At 34.3% G+C, this 16543-nt stretch overlaps 1 protein-coding gene across 40 annotated transcripts in view; it reads right to left on the bottom strand.

The window, feature by feature from the left end:
- Nucleotides 1–16543, bottom strand: part of fru (sex determination protein fruitless) — an 805497-nt gene that overhangs the window by 22966 nt on the left and 765988 nt on the right. For 21 of the 40 annotated variants that reach the window (XM_073957651.1, XM_073957667.1, XM_073957643.1 and 18 more), the window contains 2 exons: nt 16058–16324; nt 13896–14025 (listed from right to left, as the gene is read on the bottom strand). In XM_073957651.1, coding sequence (XP_073813752.1) covers nt 13896–14025; nt 16058–16324 — 397 coding nt within the window. Of the gene's footprint in view, nt 1–298; nt 2132–13895; nt 14026–14078; nt 15265–16057; nt 16325–16543 lie in introns of those variants that run through there. The other 19 variants (XM_073957500.1, XM_073957479.1, XM_073957488.1 and 16 more) reach the window with 3 other exon arrangements.

The following is a 16543-nucleotide window of genomic DNA, read 5'->3' as shown; positions in this document are numbered from 1 at the left end:
TTGTTTTTCTTTTTGTTTTTGCACTTGTCAACTAAAGTTAAGAGACAGACGACGACGACGACGGTTTCTACAGCCTATACAAAACATTTTCGAGCAATTTTTGCCAATGCATTTGCTGTCGATTCTTTTCACCTTCTTCGTTCGTGCCATCTTCTTCACATAATACTTTGTTTTGTTAAAAAATAAAAAAAGTTACTTTTTAGTTTTATTTAACTCCTACTTGGCTCTAATTTTTACAATACGACCTATTTATTCAGTTTAATATATTTAAGCGGATTTCTTTGCATTTTCTATTTAGTTTTGCTTTGTTTTTCATTTTCATTAATTTAACGGCTACTAATTAATTTACGTTAAGGAAAAATAGAAAGAGTGAGTGAGAGAGAGAAAGAAAGAGAAAAATATATGATTATTAAATACTTGTGAATCTGCTGCTCTGGTTTTGGTTTTGTAAGTTAGCCGGATATCTTACGTTTTGGGGGTTTCTTTTGTTTGATTAGAGTTGCTTGGTTATTTAGTTGTTCTTGCTGTTGTTTTTGTAGTATTAGAGAATATCGAATCGAATATATACCAAAGTAGTACAATTGAATAGCTGTTTACTGCTGTTAGGTTAGATTAATATTTCTACTATTACCGTTATTGCTATAATTGTTTTCTATTGATTATTACTATTACTTGATTAAATTCTGACTGATTTGAAGAAAGTAATTCTTAAATTCAGAACGAGTTAGATATATTGCATATATGGAGAGAGAGAGAGAGAGAGATTAAGAGATAGAGATTTGGAGATACGAATAACGTTGACTGTTTGTTTACTTGACTACATATAAAATTGATCACATATGTACATAATGACTGAAGAAACGATCTTTTATGTCGGCATGCTTAATTTTACAATGGGCTTTCATGTTATCTCGACGCGTGAATTTCTGTCCGCAGACAGGACACTCATGACTCTGGGGCCTATGGATGTTGGCGTGGTGCCAACGATTCGATACGATCTTATTGCAACTGACGCAGCGGTACAGTGTAGGCAGTGTGCCTGATAACTGCACAAATAGTAGGGAATAATCGATATTGTGATCGCGCCTATTGGCAGCGGCCGCAGCGGCGGCTGCTGCTGCAGCTGAGGACGCCGAAACTGATGAGGTCGATGAGGAAGTATTGGTAAGATGCTCGCTATCATGGACTGCCGATTGTATTGCTGTCGAGGATACCATTGAGGTGTTCGTACAGGGATGCAATTTCGGATGGTGGCCATGATGATAGTTGGCAACATGTTGGCCGCCACTGGCATGTTGTTGGGCGTGGTGGTGATGATGGTGCATGGTTGACTGTTGCTGTTCTTGGCTGTGGTGATGATGCTGTTGCAAAGCATAGAGATGCTGTTGATGCTGCAACGATGCCGACGAAGTGCTAGATGCCGTAGGCGAGAGTGCAGCTGCTGCTGCTTCGGCTGCCACCAATGTGTCTAGCGAGGACGAACCACAACGGCCCAAATTGATAACACTTTGAGGTGCCGCTGCAACATGTTGCTGATGTGGCACGTGACTTTCATGGAGCGAATGATGATGCGTGTGGAGTGGATGGTGATGGTGCATATGACGATGGGACGACGTTGAAGGCTGTTGATGTGATGTGTGTTCCAAGTGTGATCCCTCCTGATGATGACTACTGTACACATCTCTCTGATGGCATCGGATTTTCGACAAGCTCAGCTCATCACCCTTATATTGGCAATTGTAATTGTTGCTATTCATATTGATTTCTTCATTGTCAACTTCAACCGCAACTTCTGTAACATCAGCGTAATGGTCATCACTGCCGTGTCGGGATAGGATACGTCGACAGTGCTGTTGCTGTTGATGATGAACTCTTGCCTCTGCTAACACTCCGTTGCTGTCGTCATCATCGTCAGCGCCGCCGCCGCCACCTGCGGTACCGTCTTCATTGTCATCAAGGTCGTCCATTTTTCCCGTATGCTGCACACTGTGCATGTTGTGGTGCTGCAACTCAACACTGTCACATCCTTTCCCATCACTGCCTTCTCTGGTTGCCATAATAGCTCCTGGTTCCGGTTCTCTGCCTCCGCCCCCGTCTCCTCCTCCACCACCACCACCATCAATTATTTCACCTGTAAACATTTTGGTATTATGCATATTCTCGTGTTATTATCCAAGAAAAACTAGTAAGGTAGGTAGGTTGGTATGTGGTATATGTCAATTGCGACAATAGGATGTATAGAGAGATGTATGTAAATTATGATTTTTGCTTTCACGGGAAGTATAACCAAATACATATTTACTAGGGGGGAAGAAAAGCAGGTGATGTCCGATTCGGTTTTGTTTGGTTTTCTTTGGATAACGTTTGTGTGTAGGTAGTAGGTTGGTTGGTATTCGGTTGCAACTAAAAAGCATGTAATTATTTCATTATCCTGAAATGTGCAGGCAGCTATGCCGCCCCATTGACTCTCAGGCATTCTTGCGACAACTATCCAGTAGTCAAGCTCCGTGTCGGAAGTATGAAATAATTAGTTAACTAAGTGCGTCGATGTGTAACAGTTGTAGTAGCAGTTTGTAGCAGTCAATTGTATGTGTGTCGGTCGGTATTTGTGTGACTTGTGTGTGGACATGACCAATTGTTATATATAGTCACAGTGTTTCGCAGGAAAATTATTTATTTAAATTAAATAAGTTCTAAATTATAGGATTTAACAAAGAAATGCATCTAGATTATTAATTGTATTTTTTAAATGCAAACTCAAAAATAATAAAAATTACTAATAACAGTCAACTACATTTTTATATAATTTTTTTAGTTTTTTTTTTTCAGTTGTGTTTATGTTTTGGTTTATTATTGCATTTGTTTTGGAACAATTCGGGTAATAATTACACAAGTCTACGTGGTCCGTGAGTGAAGTCGGAACACTAAATTCAATTCTGACGACAAAACGTCTTAAATATCTTTTTTAAGGGAGTACGTACTACAGCATACAAAGTACTAGAGCCGCATCATACCAATGGAAACTGTCCAGTTGTAAGCGATTTCTGAATGTTAAATTGTTTGTTGTGTAATAATTTCACGCAAATTTCCAGCAGAACATACTCATTACAAAACCATTATTTTAGCAAGGGCATGTCGCGCGATATATTTGGTTGTTTTTTTAGCTATTAAACTAAGTAGTTTCCACTTTTATTAACTACTTATTTTAGTGGCCAAAAATAATTGATTAGTATGGGGTTTTGTAATGAGTTTGTTTTGCTGGCTAGTTCTGGTTGTTTTTTAGCCATTACAATAAGTAGTTTCGACTTTTATTAATGTTTGAAATGAGTTTTTTGCAGGCTAGTTTTGTTATTTTGAAATTGTTTTTTTTTATTCATTTAAAATGTTCCGCTTGCAGAATGAAATTTATTGTCACTCCGACCAACATTTGTAAACTTGTGTTATTAATTGGTATATTTTTTTTGTATGTATGCATTGTTGATATATAAATGTTTGCTGTGTTTGTTAAATATAGTATTGGGGGTATGTAGGTATAGCATAAACTCAACTATGTGTGTAATGAAATTTCTATTTAAATTAGAACAGGTTGAAATAAACCGGTAAACTAAGTAAGGTTAACGCATTTGAAGAATAACGTAAGTCGGTGTAAAGATGGACAGATTAGGGAGGCAAGGTAGGTATTTGGTATATGTTGATTGCCGGGATATAGTATTGAAAATGAAAAATAAAACAAAACTATTTTCTTTTTTTTTTCTATTTATAACAAAACAAAGATTTCTGTGAGAGAAACTTAAACTTAAAGCCAGAGCGCGCAAATTAACAATTATAACAATATGAATATACAAAAAAAAAAAAAAAAAAAAAAAAAAACAACAAAAACGTATGTATGTATATATTAAGATAATAATTCAAACGAAATTAATAATTATAAGATAACAAAACGAAAACTTAAATTCAAATAAAAATAGGCAAAACAAAAGGATGAAATAATTAACTCAAATCCAAATGGAACTGTGGCGGTGAGTGTATATTTTTCTTCTTATTATTAGATTTGGCGGGGGAGGTGTACATGGCATTTTTTTCATTACATATGTACGTATTTAAAATATTTCATTTTTGGTATTGTTGTTCTTGGTAGGTTTTACTGTCTTGTGGTGAGTGGTAATCAAATGGGAGCTCTCTCTCTGTATACTTATGCGGTCAACATGTTTTTGTTTTCTTCTCCTACACATCTTCTAGATACAATGATTGACAAATATTACTTTTTTATGTTTCAATGTTGCAACATTTTCTTTTTGTTTATTTGATTTTTCACTTCAAACTTTTCTTTTATCTTTTTATTGAGTATGAAATGGCTTAATTTACATTTAAGTATGTAAGTATATTGTTGAATAAATATCACCTGCTTAGGGTCATACTTGACTAGGCGAATGCAAAAAAATAAAACTTCTTTCTTTATTCAAAAAATATGCACTGAGATTTTCATAGATTTTTTTGAAAAAAATTCTCAAAAATTTCGTTAAAACGCAGTGAAGGAAAACAAACGCACACACACATGCCCATACCCATACAAGTTTACACATATACACACACATACATATAAACAAATATACAAAATTTTGAATACATTACATGTATGTGGATAAAGAAAATTTAGCTGGGCAGGGTAATATGGTGTTGTTCTGCATATTATTTTTTTTTTTTTTTTTCTTAGTAATATTGTTTCATTTTTTCTTTTAAGAAATAAAAATCGAACAAATAAAATATGTGCGACAATATAAAAAACTGACTCCAGTTTAAGTATATCTTAATTTTTGTTGATAATTAAATTTTTGTTTGTTGGTAATTGTAATTTAAAGGAAAGAAAATAAGAAAGGACAGCACAATAAAAGTTAGTAAAAAGAAAGAAAAGGAAAAAACAAACGTTAAATGTGAAGTAAGAAAAGAAGTACAGATAACAGAAATAATTACAAAACAAATAGAGAAGCCTCAGTTAGCAGTTCTTTCGTTTTCATGTGAAATCTGGTGTTTCACCGAACTGCTGGCTGTCGTTTTTTTATTCGGAAAATTATTTGGCCATCCACTGAGTAAAAAAATTAATTTTTTGTTTTTTTTTGATCGGCTTTAAACAAAAACTAATAACAATACACAGCTGAGAGTAACATTTAGTAGAGAATTTTGCTTCTTTCGTTTTTTGTTGTAGTTGTTGTTTAGAAAAATAAAAACACAAATACTTAAATAGAACATAAGATCACATTTAAATCCAGTTAATGTTTACTAATATTTCAATATGTTATTTATTCAATTTTTTTTTAAATTTTTTCTTTAACATTATTTATTTATAAGTTGCAACATTAAAGACAAAAAGTAGAGGAAAATATAATTAAGGTTATTTATGTAGTGTAGGATGGGATATTGAATAGTGGTTGGAAGGATGGTGATGATATAATGTAAATGATTATTTTTTTTTCTTCTTTAACTAGCAGCCAATTAAATGTAAGACAATTTAAATCAAAAGCAAAAGGAAGCTTAGCCTTAACCTATGACGTTTATAATTAACCGACTTTATATGACTTCGGTGTAGCAGACAGATGATGGTAATCAATGTCTCCCATCCAAAACTTTTTTAATAGTAAAGTTAGAAATACGAGGAGCCAGAATAAAAAAGCTACCTGACAAAGAGTAACAGAGGCCGCAAGAAAATACAAATTTCTCGATAGCGAAGCACTTGTGGACCGATGAACTGCTACGTTATAGAGAAAATTCTTTATTTGATGTGAGAATTTCCATTTGTGTTCTCAAAACAACACTGATTGTGTTTCGCTTAATTCTCCCCTTTCGATCAATTTCTACAGAAATTAATTTTTAAATAATGAATGAAGTCTGCTCTTTGAGAAGAGGCATAACCTAAAGACTCTCACGACATCTAGATGACTTAGATCAGGTGTGCTCAGAATAGTTCGTGTATTAGTAGTGGTAAGACACTCTCCCCATTAGTAAGCAATGACAAATGAGAAATAAAGAGAGAATACGTGTGGTTGGTTTTGACGCTACCGTAAGGTAGAGATCACCAATGACTTAGATTACACTGTGCTACATTTTTAAGGTGATCTTGTACAAACAATTCGAACTGAGGATTTTTTGAAAGTACAGACCCACTCGACAATAAACCCTAGTTGGGTTTTGTTGTGGCAGATCCATCTAGGATTTTATAGCCCCATCTAAACATGGTTAAATATTGAGTTTTTAAAGAAATTCGGGGCTATATCTCTGAAACCAATGCGAATCTTCTTCAGACCTCTGAAGCAAATTTGTAGATAAGGACAAGAATAAACTATTTGTAGAAATAATGAACTCGAAAAACTACATTTATTGCCTCAAATTTCAAAATATATGTAAAAATTCCTCAATTTTTGTACATTTCGCACCGTATCTCCAAAACCGTCATTTTTTCTGAATATTTTCTTTCGGAAAAATATTCCCTGGAATGTAATACACAACTCTTCAGAACAAGTCATTGTTGTAAAATGCCTCTATGCCGTTGTTTTCAGTACATTTTTCAACGACGATTTAATAAAAATTTCAAATATGTAGTGAAATTCGAAATGCGAGAATAAACTTTTTGTTTGAACTGTGTTTGAAATACGTGTTGTAAAAGGTATGAAGCAAAATACCGCTGAAACAACATGAAGTAAGCATTTTAGAGTTTCAGAATGTTCGAAAGAATTGTTGAGAACTTTATTTGGAAGATTTTTTGCAAAGGGTTACTTGGTTCAACTCCCAATAGTTTAGCCGATACTGACCAGAATTTCAGCAATTATGTAAAATTTTCTATATTTTATAGATTTTGATACCCTAGATGGAGTTTTTCTTATGTGACTTTTTCAAAAGATAAGTTCTACTAGTTTAGGGCTACAATATTGCTAAAAACAGCAAGGCCAAATTCCAATTCGTTTCTGAGATAAAGGCCTGATAAATGCAAAAAAGGGTAGATTTAGCCCGGTTTAGATGAGGCCATAAAATCCGAACTGGGTATATGGAAAAGATCACACATATCCCGGAAAACAAGCTTATAATATTCGAAGTATGTATAAAACCGATTCTGCTATACAGCAAAAGCTACAGGCATTCATAAACAAATCCCTGAGGATCATATGCAGGGTATTCTGGCTCAACACCCTAAGTAACATAGAGCTGTGAAACTTAACGAAATAGGTATCCATACAAAAGCAGATTAAACGTAGGAATGTGAGATGGATTGGAAAAAATTTAGAAAAATGTTCATAGCATAACCAGAATGGCGTTTGAATGGAACCCCCCAAGTATCACGAAATCGAAGTCGACAAAGGAACACCTGGGAAGATGCAAAAACATTGGCAACTTTTCGAGTAAAATGGCGATGCTTTGTGGAAACCCTAGCTCCCAAGATGAGTAACAGGAAAAATTAAATGGTGGTTAAATTTGAAGGGCAGAATTTGGATGTGAACCACAAAACGTCACGCACCCCAGCAAACGAAAATGGGCGTGAAATGAATATCATGCTAATCATCTCAGCGATGAAGCGTGTTTTCACCTCAGTGGATTCGTAAATTAGCGGAATTGTCTAAAAACCAAAGAGTGACTGACTGTTTGGTGCGGTTTATGGTCAGGCGGGAATATTGGGTTTTTCCAAATATGAGGACGGTCTGGAAATTGCTGTGAATGGTGTTCGCTATCGTGAGATGAAGACGAATTTTTTATAGCTTGAATTGGCTGATATGGATGTGCACGATATGTGGTCTCACCGGTACGGGGCCACTTGCCATACAACTAACGCGACACAATTTCAATGGCCGTGTTATCTCACGTGGTGGCGATGGCCGCCAAGATCATGCGAGGTACAGTTAGGCTTCTTTCTTTTGCGTTATTTCAAAGAAAAGGTGTACGTCGAAAAGGCAGCAGCAATTCAAGAGTTAAATGATGAGACTATTGGACCCATTAACGGCATAGCACCTTAATTGTGCCTAAGCGTCAGACAAAGTTTGGACCATTGGATGGAGGAGTGAATAAGAAATGACAATAACTCACTAAATAATACTGTGCTACACCAAAATTATGCAAGAGTTTTGATGTACCACTTCGATTTTGTTTTAGTCCAGGGAAGACTATAATACCTTTGACAATACCTATAACGGTAAGTGTAGAGAAAAACTGGGTTTCATATGAAGACGTGGACCTATACTGACAAATTTCAGGTGGAAAGTTTTGTACGCCCAAAGAAGACTAAATACCAAATTTCAGACATTTGGGATATTGGGGCCACAATCTTTAAAATACCGAAAATCGGGAGATACCGTTCTTTGGGGGCTATATCAAAACGTGAACTGATATAACCCATACCAAACTTCCTAGGAGTATATACTTTACCAAAGTATAAAGCTCTATCTTAAAAATTGAGAGATATATGACTTGATTTCAACAGACATAGAATTTTACGGCGAAAAAAAAAATAAAATCCGTTACCTTTTTGGTTTTGTTCATATTTTTTTTATTTTTAAAATTGGAAACTCAGTACGTATGATTTTTACTAAACTAGTTCTAATGAATAATAATCATACGCAGTGGCGTTTAATTGTTCAAACATACAAAATATTGAACAAAAGCCAAGAAGCTAAAACTCAAAAAATAGCATAACTAATTTATTTTTTAACCAACTTTACTGTTTTTTCCATATTCGAACGCTTACTTAATTTCCTTCTTGTAATAGTAAATGCCTATATTAATTGTTATCTTTAAAAAATTAAAAAAATGTATGGCTTGTGTGAAAGATTCTCCCAAAGAAAAAGCAAATGATAAAGATCCGTTGTGAGAAAAGAAGTAATACCCGTTTAAATATGAAAATCTATAAAAGCCCACTTTCCTCTACACTTACCGTTATAGAATAACTTTATCGAGTGACTTGAAAAATCGAAGATATTTTCGTTTTCAGTGGACTACAACAATATTGAATTGGTACATCTTGAACCTCCTGTTCAAGTTTGTGAAAAAATGGTTTTTATGAAATTATATAGTCTTTCCAATGATCGGACGATATTTTTCAAAAAAAAAAAAAAAAAAAAAAAAAAATACGCTATGCGTGCCAATTATACGTTGATCAACTGTTGCAACACTTGAATTATGTTTACAATTGATTTAAAACTAAGCATTTTAGTGCAAAGCAATGATTCGAATATCATTTGGAATTGTGATTTCGCTACTATGTGGTGATATATTTCTACGACCTTTACATTCCCAGTTCTCTTACGTCATTATCGGAGAAATGCTGCTCGCCACGTGCCACAAATGTTCGCCTAACCTGCCACAAATGTTCTGCCGGAAAAATTAAAACTACTGGCAGAAAATTGGGGGTACTCTGTAATATTTTACGTTGTTATTACGTCTAGAGTAAATGAAATACCTCCACGCAGAAATTCGTGATGATCTTGGGCTGGATATTTTAAAATTTTTAACTGTTTTTAACTAAGTTTTTACTATAGCAATTTTTTATAGCAATGGCATAACTCCAATGGAAAATTGTTTTTTACAGAGACATGTGTGAGGGCCTAAATTTTAAGCAGTGTATCTATTGACTGCGTTTAACACGCAAAGCTTTTGATTAAGCTTTTCTAATGAAAAGACAGTGAGTCTCTGTATTGCTGGGTTTTTTTACAATCTGTTTTAAGCGCAATACGAAATTTTAGTCATAAATTTCTTGGATAGGATTCAATTACTAAATATGTATGTATGTATTTAGAAGAAGAGTTGGTATTTAGTGATTTTAGCCAATTATTGATGACGTAACGTTAATAATTTATTACTTATGTACATTATATGTAGAATATTTTGTTTACCAGAAAAATTATTAAACGGAGGCATTTTATAGTAGGGTGAATTAGGTTAAAAATTTGGAATAGATATGTCATTGTTTTTGTTTAGAAATTACTGGTGAGGCTATCCTCCTATAGTAGTTTTTAAACCAGTTGTTTTTTCTTTCGTTAATTTGTTTTCAGCATGTTTTGGGGTTTCACGCAAAAGGAAAGTTATTCAGTTGATGTTTTTTTTTTAAATATGAATGTTAAAATAAAATACAAGGAAACTCAAAGTAAAGAATCAAAAAAATAAAATAATTTAATATACATACAATAAATGATAATTGTCAATACAAATAAAATTAGAATAATACGAGATATAGACCATTTTGATAAAAGAAATTAGAATAATGTGAAAGGAAGTGTTTTTATAGGACAGATATTAGGTATGCAAGTTGATGATACATACGTTAAATGAAGATTTGAAATAAAAGTTGGGAGCAAAATTTGTTCAGAAATAAAAAATTACTGCAAATATGTGAACAAAGTAAAGTGAGAGAAATGTGTAGAGATACATATAAAGATAAAAGTTAGATAAAATAGAAATAAGACTACTCAACATGCAGCATGCAACGAACGAACGATCACATTACATTATATAAATTAGGTACCTATAAGTTAAATTTAAGTTACATAGACTACGTACATACATCCATGTATTAGAGTATTGAAAGAATTTCTATCAATCATCACATACTGTATGTATGTATATTGCCTAAGACCTATGCATTGTAAAAATTGGGAATGCAATTACTTAGAACTCTTATTAAAATCAATTAAAATTGTGATTTTAGAAATTGGATTTTGTATAAGGTAGGTATTGTTGTTGTCATTGTTTTATGTATTTATTCTTCAGTATAAATAACTTAAAGGAAATGTTTGATTTTTGAATAATTTTCTAATTGGGCAGGAGAGGTGTTGATCTGTTGCTTTCAAAGTAAATAAAATGAAAAAGTGTCTTCTGATATATATATTGTCCTCTATGAGCAAAATACCCATTATATGAAAGCGGTTCATTTTGTTCATTTTCAATTTTATCATTGTATTTGTTGCAAAATGTTTTGCTTGTAGTTTTTATAGCATTTGGTTGTTGTAGCCAGCCGTTGGTTTTAAAAAAAGTGTGTCCTAAACAAGTTTAAATGCTGGACAAGTTACACGGACACAAGCGTATAAAAATTACAAGCAATATATTACAGTTAATTACAATTGAAAAGGAAATGGAATCTTTTGTCGTATAAGGTTTATATGATTTTACTTATATTAACACTAATACTAAAGGAGTTTATGCAAATAATAAAAGGAAATAACCTGTGAGGTAGCGTATGTATATCGCGGGATAGAAGTTTAAAGAAAAGTTATATATGTATATTATCAAGTCTGAGGCATGCAAATAATACGGTTTTTAAGGAGAGGGATAATAGTTTATTAAACGTTTGAACTGAATCAATGAAGGAATGTTACCAATTAAAAGGACAAGGTATAGAAATTGAAGTAAATGGAGGTAAAATAAAGAAAGAAAACAAAACTAATTTATAAATTCTTTGAGTGGGACTTGACCATGGTTTTACCAAATTACCAAAAAACCATGATTAAAGAATTTTGAAATTGTACAGTCGAATTCGCTTATAACAACATAGATTTTCATTAATTACGACAATAATAAAATATTTTCTGATAAAAAACACGATTTAAAAGCAAAAAAAAGTTTACAAATAATAAATATATACAAATAATTTGTCATGTTTTGCAAAATCATTATTATATCGATCTATAAAAATTCCGGTACCGACTCGAGCATATCATAAGCGTATTCGACTGTATGTTGTAGCCTTTGTTGGATATTTCATTACATACATACGAAATACGTTAGAATTAATTAATGTTGAGAATAATGTTGCTTATATTTAGGCGAAAGTCATTTAATGTTCCTTAGAAATTCCAAAACGTCTTGTTGTTCCATAACAGTGTTGTTATAGCTCCGTTCCAATATTTTTTATACCCATAATATAGAGGGTATAATTAACTTTGTCATTCCGTTAGTAACACATCGAAATATTCGCCGATGTAAGTCGATGTAACCATGTCCGTCGGTCCGTCCGTCTGTTGAAATCAAGATACATCTCGCAATATTTAAGATAGAGCTTTATAATTTGGTACAGACGTTTGTTTTATTCCTAGGATGTTTGGTATTGAAAATGAACTTATCGATCCACGTTTTGATATAGCCCCATAGAACGGAATTCCCGATTTTCGGTATGTTGAGGTTGTACCGAAATGGCGGAAATTTGGTATTTAATCTTCTCGTTAGTCGTATACAACTTTTCACAAAAAAAAAAAAAAAAAAAAAAAAAAAAAAAAATGGCCGGGATAGGTCCGCTCCTTCATAAAGCCCCCACGTCTTCATAAAGGCCCACCCGATTTTCGGTATTCCGAAGGTTGTGGCCTCAATATCCAACCGAAATGACTGAAATTTGGTATTTAGTCTTCGTTGGGGGTATAAAACTTTCCACCAGAAATTTGTCGGTAAAGGTCCACATCTTCATATAGCCCCCATTGAACGATACCTCCCGATTTTCAGTATTTCGAAGGTTGTATCCCTCCGAAATTGCTGAAATTTGGTATTTGGCCCACCCGATTTTCGGTATTCCGTAGTTTGTGGCCTCAGTATCCCACCGAAATGGCTGAAATGGGGCATTTTGTGTTTGTTGGTGGTATGAAACTTTCCACTAGAAATTTGCCGGTAGGCTGGAATTGGGTACTTAGTCTTCCTTGGTGGTATAAACCTTTCCACCAGAAATTTGTTGGTATAGGTCAACGTCTTTATATAGCCCCAAAGAAGGGTACCTTCAGATTTTCGGTATTTTGGAGATTGGAGCCTCAATATCAATCCGAAATGGCTGAAACTTAGTATTCAGTCTTCGTTGGGGGTATAAAACTTTCCACCAGAAATTTGTTGGTATAGGTCCACGTCTTCATATAGCCCCCATAGAAGGGTAACTTTAGATTTTCGGTATTTTGGAGATTGGAGCCTCAATATCCCTCCGAAATGGCTAAAACTTGGTAATCAGTCTTCCTTGGGGGTATAAAACTTTCCACAAGAAATTTGTTGGTATAGTCCCCCCTTAGAAGGTTCCCTACCGATTTTCGGGATTGCGAAGGTTGTGGCCTCAGTATGCAACCGAAATGGCTGGAATTGGGTACTTAGTCTTCCCTGGTGGTATAAACTTTTCCACCAGAAATTTGTTGGTATAGGTCCACGTCTTCATATATCCCCCATAGAATGGTACCTTCCGATTTTCGGTATTTTGGAGATTACGGTATTTATTCTTCGATGTGCGTGCATAACTTTCCACCAGAAATTTGTTGATATTTGTCAGTGTGACCACAATATTCCTCCGAAATGGCTGAAATTTGGTATTTAGCCTTCGTTGGTGGTGTAAAACTTTCCACTAGAAATTTTTCTGTATAGGTCCACGTCTTCATATAGCAAAAGCAAGCATAGCTTTAGGGTCGTATTTCTATAGTGTTTTCGAATCTGTTCTATTTCTTAACATTTAGATTAACAGTCTTCTAACGCATTTCGTTTTTATTGCATGATATTATAAATGTTGGTTTTAAAAAATATCTGTGGTAGTATTAAAAAAAAGGAGGAAAAAAACAAATAAATCGACAAATAAATTAAAGGAAACTACTTGAAACTAAAACAGAGAGATTTTTTAGGATACTATACTAATTTGATTGGTGTATATATATAGTTCTAATATATTATATGTATGTATACATAAGTGAAATAAGTAGGTATGTTTTTTTTTTGTTGAGATATGGAGAAGAGCTAAATTGTAAAATACTTTTTGGATGTTTTGGTTTTTTTTTGTTTCTTCAGGTTTTCTTTTTTTACAAAAAAATTTACAAAAAAAAATCTAAAAAAGATGTGTCTATCGAACAATTTAGACTAAACGCAAAGTATAAATAAGAACGATATCAAAGGATAAAGACAAATGGACTTACCATCGATATTGTCAGACTGGTCAAAGGGCAACTGTTTTGTATCGTTATGATCCTCTCGAGAGTCGGCGGCTTGCATTGAATGACTCGATAGTAATGAAGCCATATCTTCGGAGTGCTTTAAAGCTCCGGGCTGTAGCAAAAGTGAAAATTGGATAGACAAGAAAGAAATAAAATCGAGACTTCTTAAATATGTACATGTCATTACTTTACTCATTGAGTAAGTTGTTCGGAATTTATTTACAAAAATGCTTTAAACCTTATACATGTATAGAATTTCTACAACTAAAACTTAAAACGTTAAAATGTTCATTGCTGTTTTATTTCAAAAGAATAAAAACTATGTGAAAAATAATTGTGGTGGTGAATGATGATGATGACGACATATAAATTGCAGTAATTCTCCTCCTTAGGCAAAGAGTTGGCATTTCATATGCGCATTTGACCTGAGAGTTCATCAAAGTGTTGCCTTTAGTTGCGGCTAAGATATGGCCTATTAGGAGCTGTCGTCCCCAACATTTATGGTTATAATCTCTGGCGGTTGTGTTGTGGTGGCAGTGGGCTTTTCTTGTTTTGTTTCGGGTTTTGTCAATTCAGTTTCCAACACCGATGTCGTTTTTACAACAACATCCTTTTGTTGTATGTTGTGGCACTCTTGTTTTTCTCTTTCGTAGCACATGCGATGCGATTTGCATTTATTGTGATGATTGACAATTTCAAGACGGAAATTCGAGTTGCCTTCGACGAATGAAGTCCGGATGTCCGGCAATTCACTTGACCACTTGCGACAGAATTTACAGAACATTGTGTTTGAGTGCTCGTCATATTGTAACCAGTCGTATAGAAACAGCCAATTCGTACGGAAGCGGCCATTTTTGCGAGATGTTCCAGAGACAGGCGGCGCTGGCGCTGCTAGACTGGACATAGCCGGTGTCAAGGAAAGATTCGCATTGCCCGACGTGTTGCGTGAGGTAGATGCTTCACAGGCATTAGCTAGATACGTTTGTTGCTGTTGTTGTTGTTGCTGCTGCAGCAGCCGTTGAATGGTCGAGGTGGCTGCCATTTCAATATTGGCAACATTCTGCTGCCACGTATTTTTTATTTGTTGCTGTGTCTGCTGTTGTAATCTTTGCAATTGAACCTCAACAGCATGCTGGAAGATCATGCTCTGCTGCTGTTGTTGACTACGCTGTTGCTGTTCTTGGTCTCGCTGAATTCTTCCTTGTTCCTGCTGCTGCTGCTGCTGTTGCTTGTGAAACTGTTCGTATTCGTGTTGTAACTGTTTAGAAAATGTTTCAGCAAAACTGACTTGCTTTGGATTACTATTGTTGCCTGATTTTGGTTGTCGAGGATTATCGAGATTAATGGTAGTCTTTTTTGTTTTCAAACAAACAGATTCGTATAAAAAAACGCAAGAAACAGAAAAAGAAGACAAACAAAAAATTAAACTTAAGAGCAAATGGAATGAAGGAAGAATACTGTCGTTGTTGTATTTTTTTTGGTTTGTTTTTGAGAAACATAAACAAAGGATAACTGTGTGATGAAGTGTACATATACCAAATGTCATGGTTTCTGTCACAGCAATGGACGTGAAACCCATACACATGGACATTTTACTATAAAATACCCTTTAAATTGTTTAGATTTTTTCTTTTTCACGGCCGATATTTACGCAATATTCATTCTCGACAAGATAATCTCAATAATCCGTCGTCCTTCCAAAAGAACAAAGTTTAGGTTTACCCTTCCTTGTTGGCGCCACAATTTGCTATGCCACCATCATCGATTCTTAATGGCTCGTTATTAAAATGAGGATAATTTTGTAGCACATTTAAGGTTTAAAGCATTTTTGTACGCAACTAAGTAAAACAATTCAATTTTACAATAAAAACAAAAAAAGAACAAAATAAATCTAATGAAACGAATCTAAAATACAACAAAAATAATTTGGCACTAAAATAGATACTAAAACAAACATCAATTGGAACCATCGTACCGGTCCAAAGAAAAAACCTTAACAAAGTAAAGCAAATAAATGAGGAAACAAATTAAGCATTCTTAAACTGAGTGATTGATATGTGTTGGAAGTTTGTTTTTTTGTACTTCTTCTATGTCGGCAATCCTAACAAAATATATATGTGTAGTTGTTGTTGTGTAACGCTTACCGGTAAATATTCGGGAGGCAATGAAACATGATGTTCACGCTGCTGCTGTTGTTGGGCGTCCATTAATTCTTGTTTAATACTCAGCGATTGATTGAGGCCCATGCCACCAGATGATGCATTAACATTACCACCGCCACCGCTGAGGGCACCAGCTGACAGGGGGGAATCACGACGTCCTCCAGAGTCCTCTGTTTCTGATGTATTACCCCCACCACTACCGCCAGCAGAAGATTTTGGCACGGGACTTGATTTAAAATTTGTGGGTGCCTAAAAGTATGCCAAACAAATATGAACATTTTATTTATCTATTAAACGTAAAGTTATGTATTTTGTTTATAACAATTAAAAGGAAATTAAGAGGCATGAATGGAGGAAGTGACAACTTCTGGACAAAACAGATCGAACGAGCAAGAACGAGCAAGAACTAGCAGATTGATTGCTGGCACCTGTTTGGCTGATTGATATCTTAGATCATCGGTTCACATG

This window comes from Musca autumnalis, unplaced genomic scaffold, assembly GCF_047663935.1.
Source record: "Musca autumnalis isolate F117 unplaced genomic scaffold, ASM4766393v1 scaffold_1, whole genome shotgun sequence".
NCBI lineage: Eukaryota > Metazoa > Arthropoda > Insecta > Diptera > Muscidae > Musca > Musca autumnalis.
The sequence above is the reverse complement of the archived record's forward strand: the minus strand, read 5'-3'. Positions and strand labels throughout refer to the sequence as shown.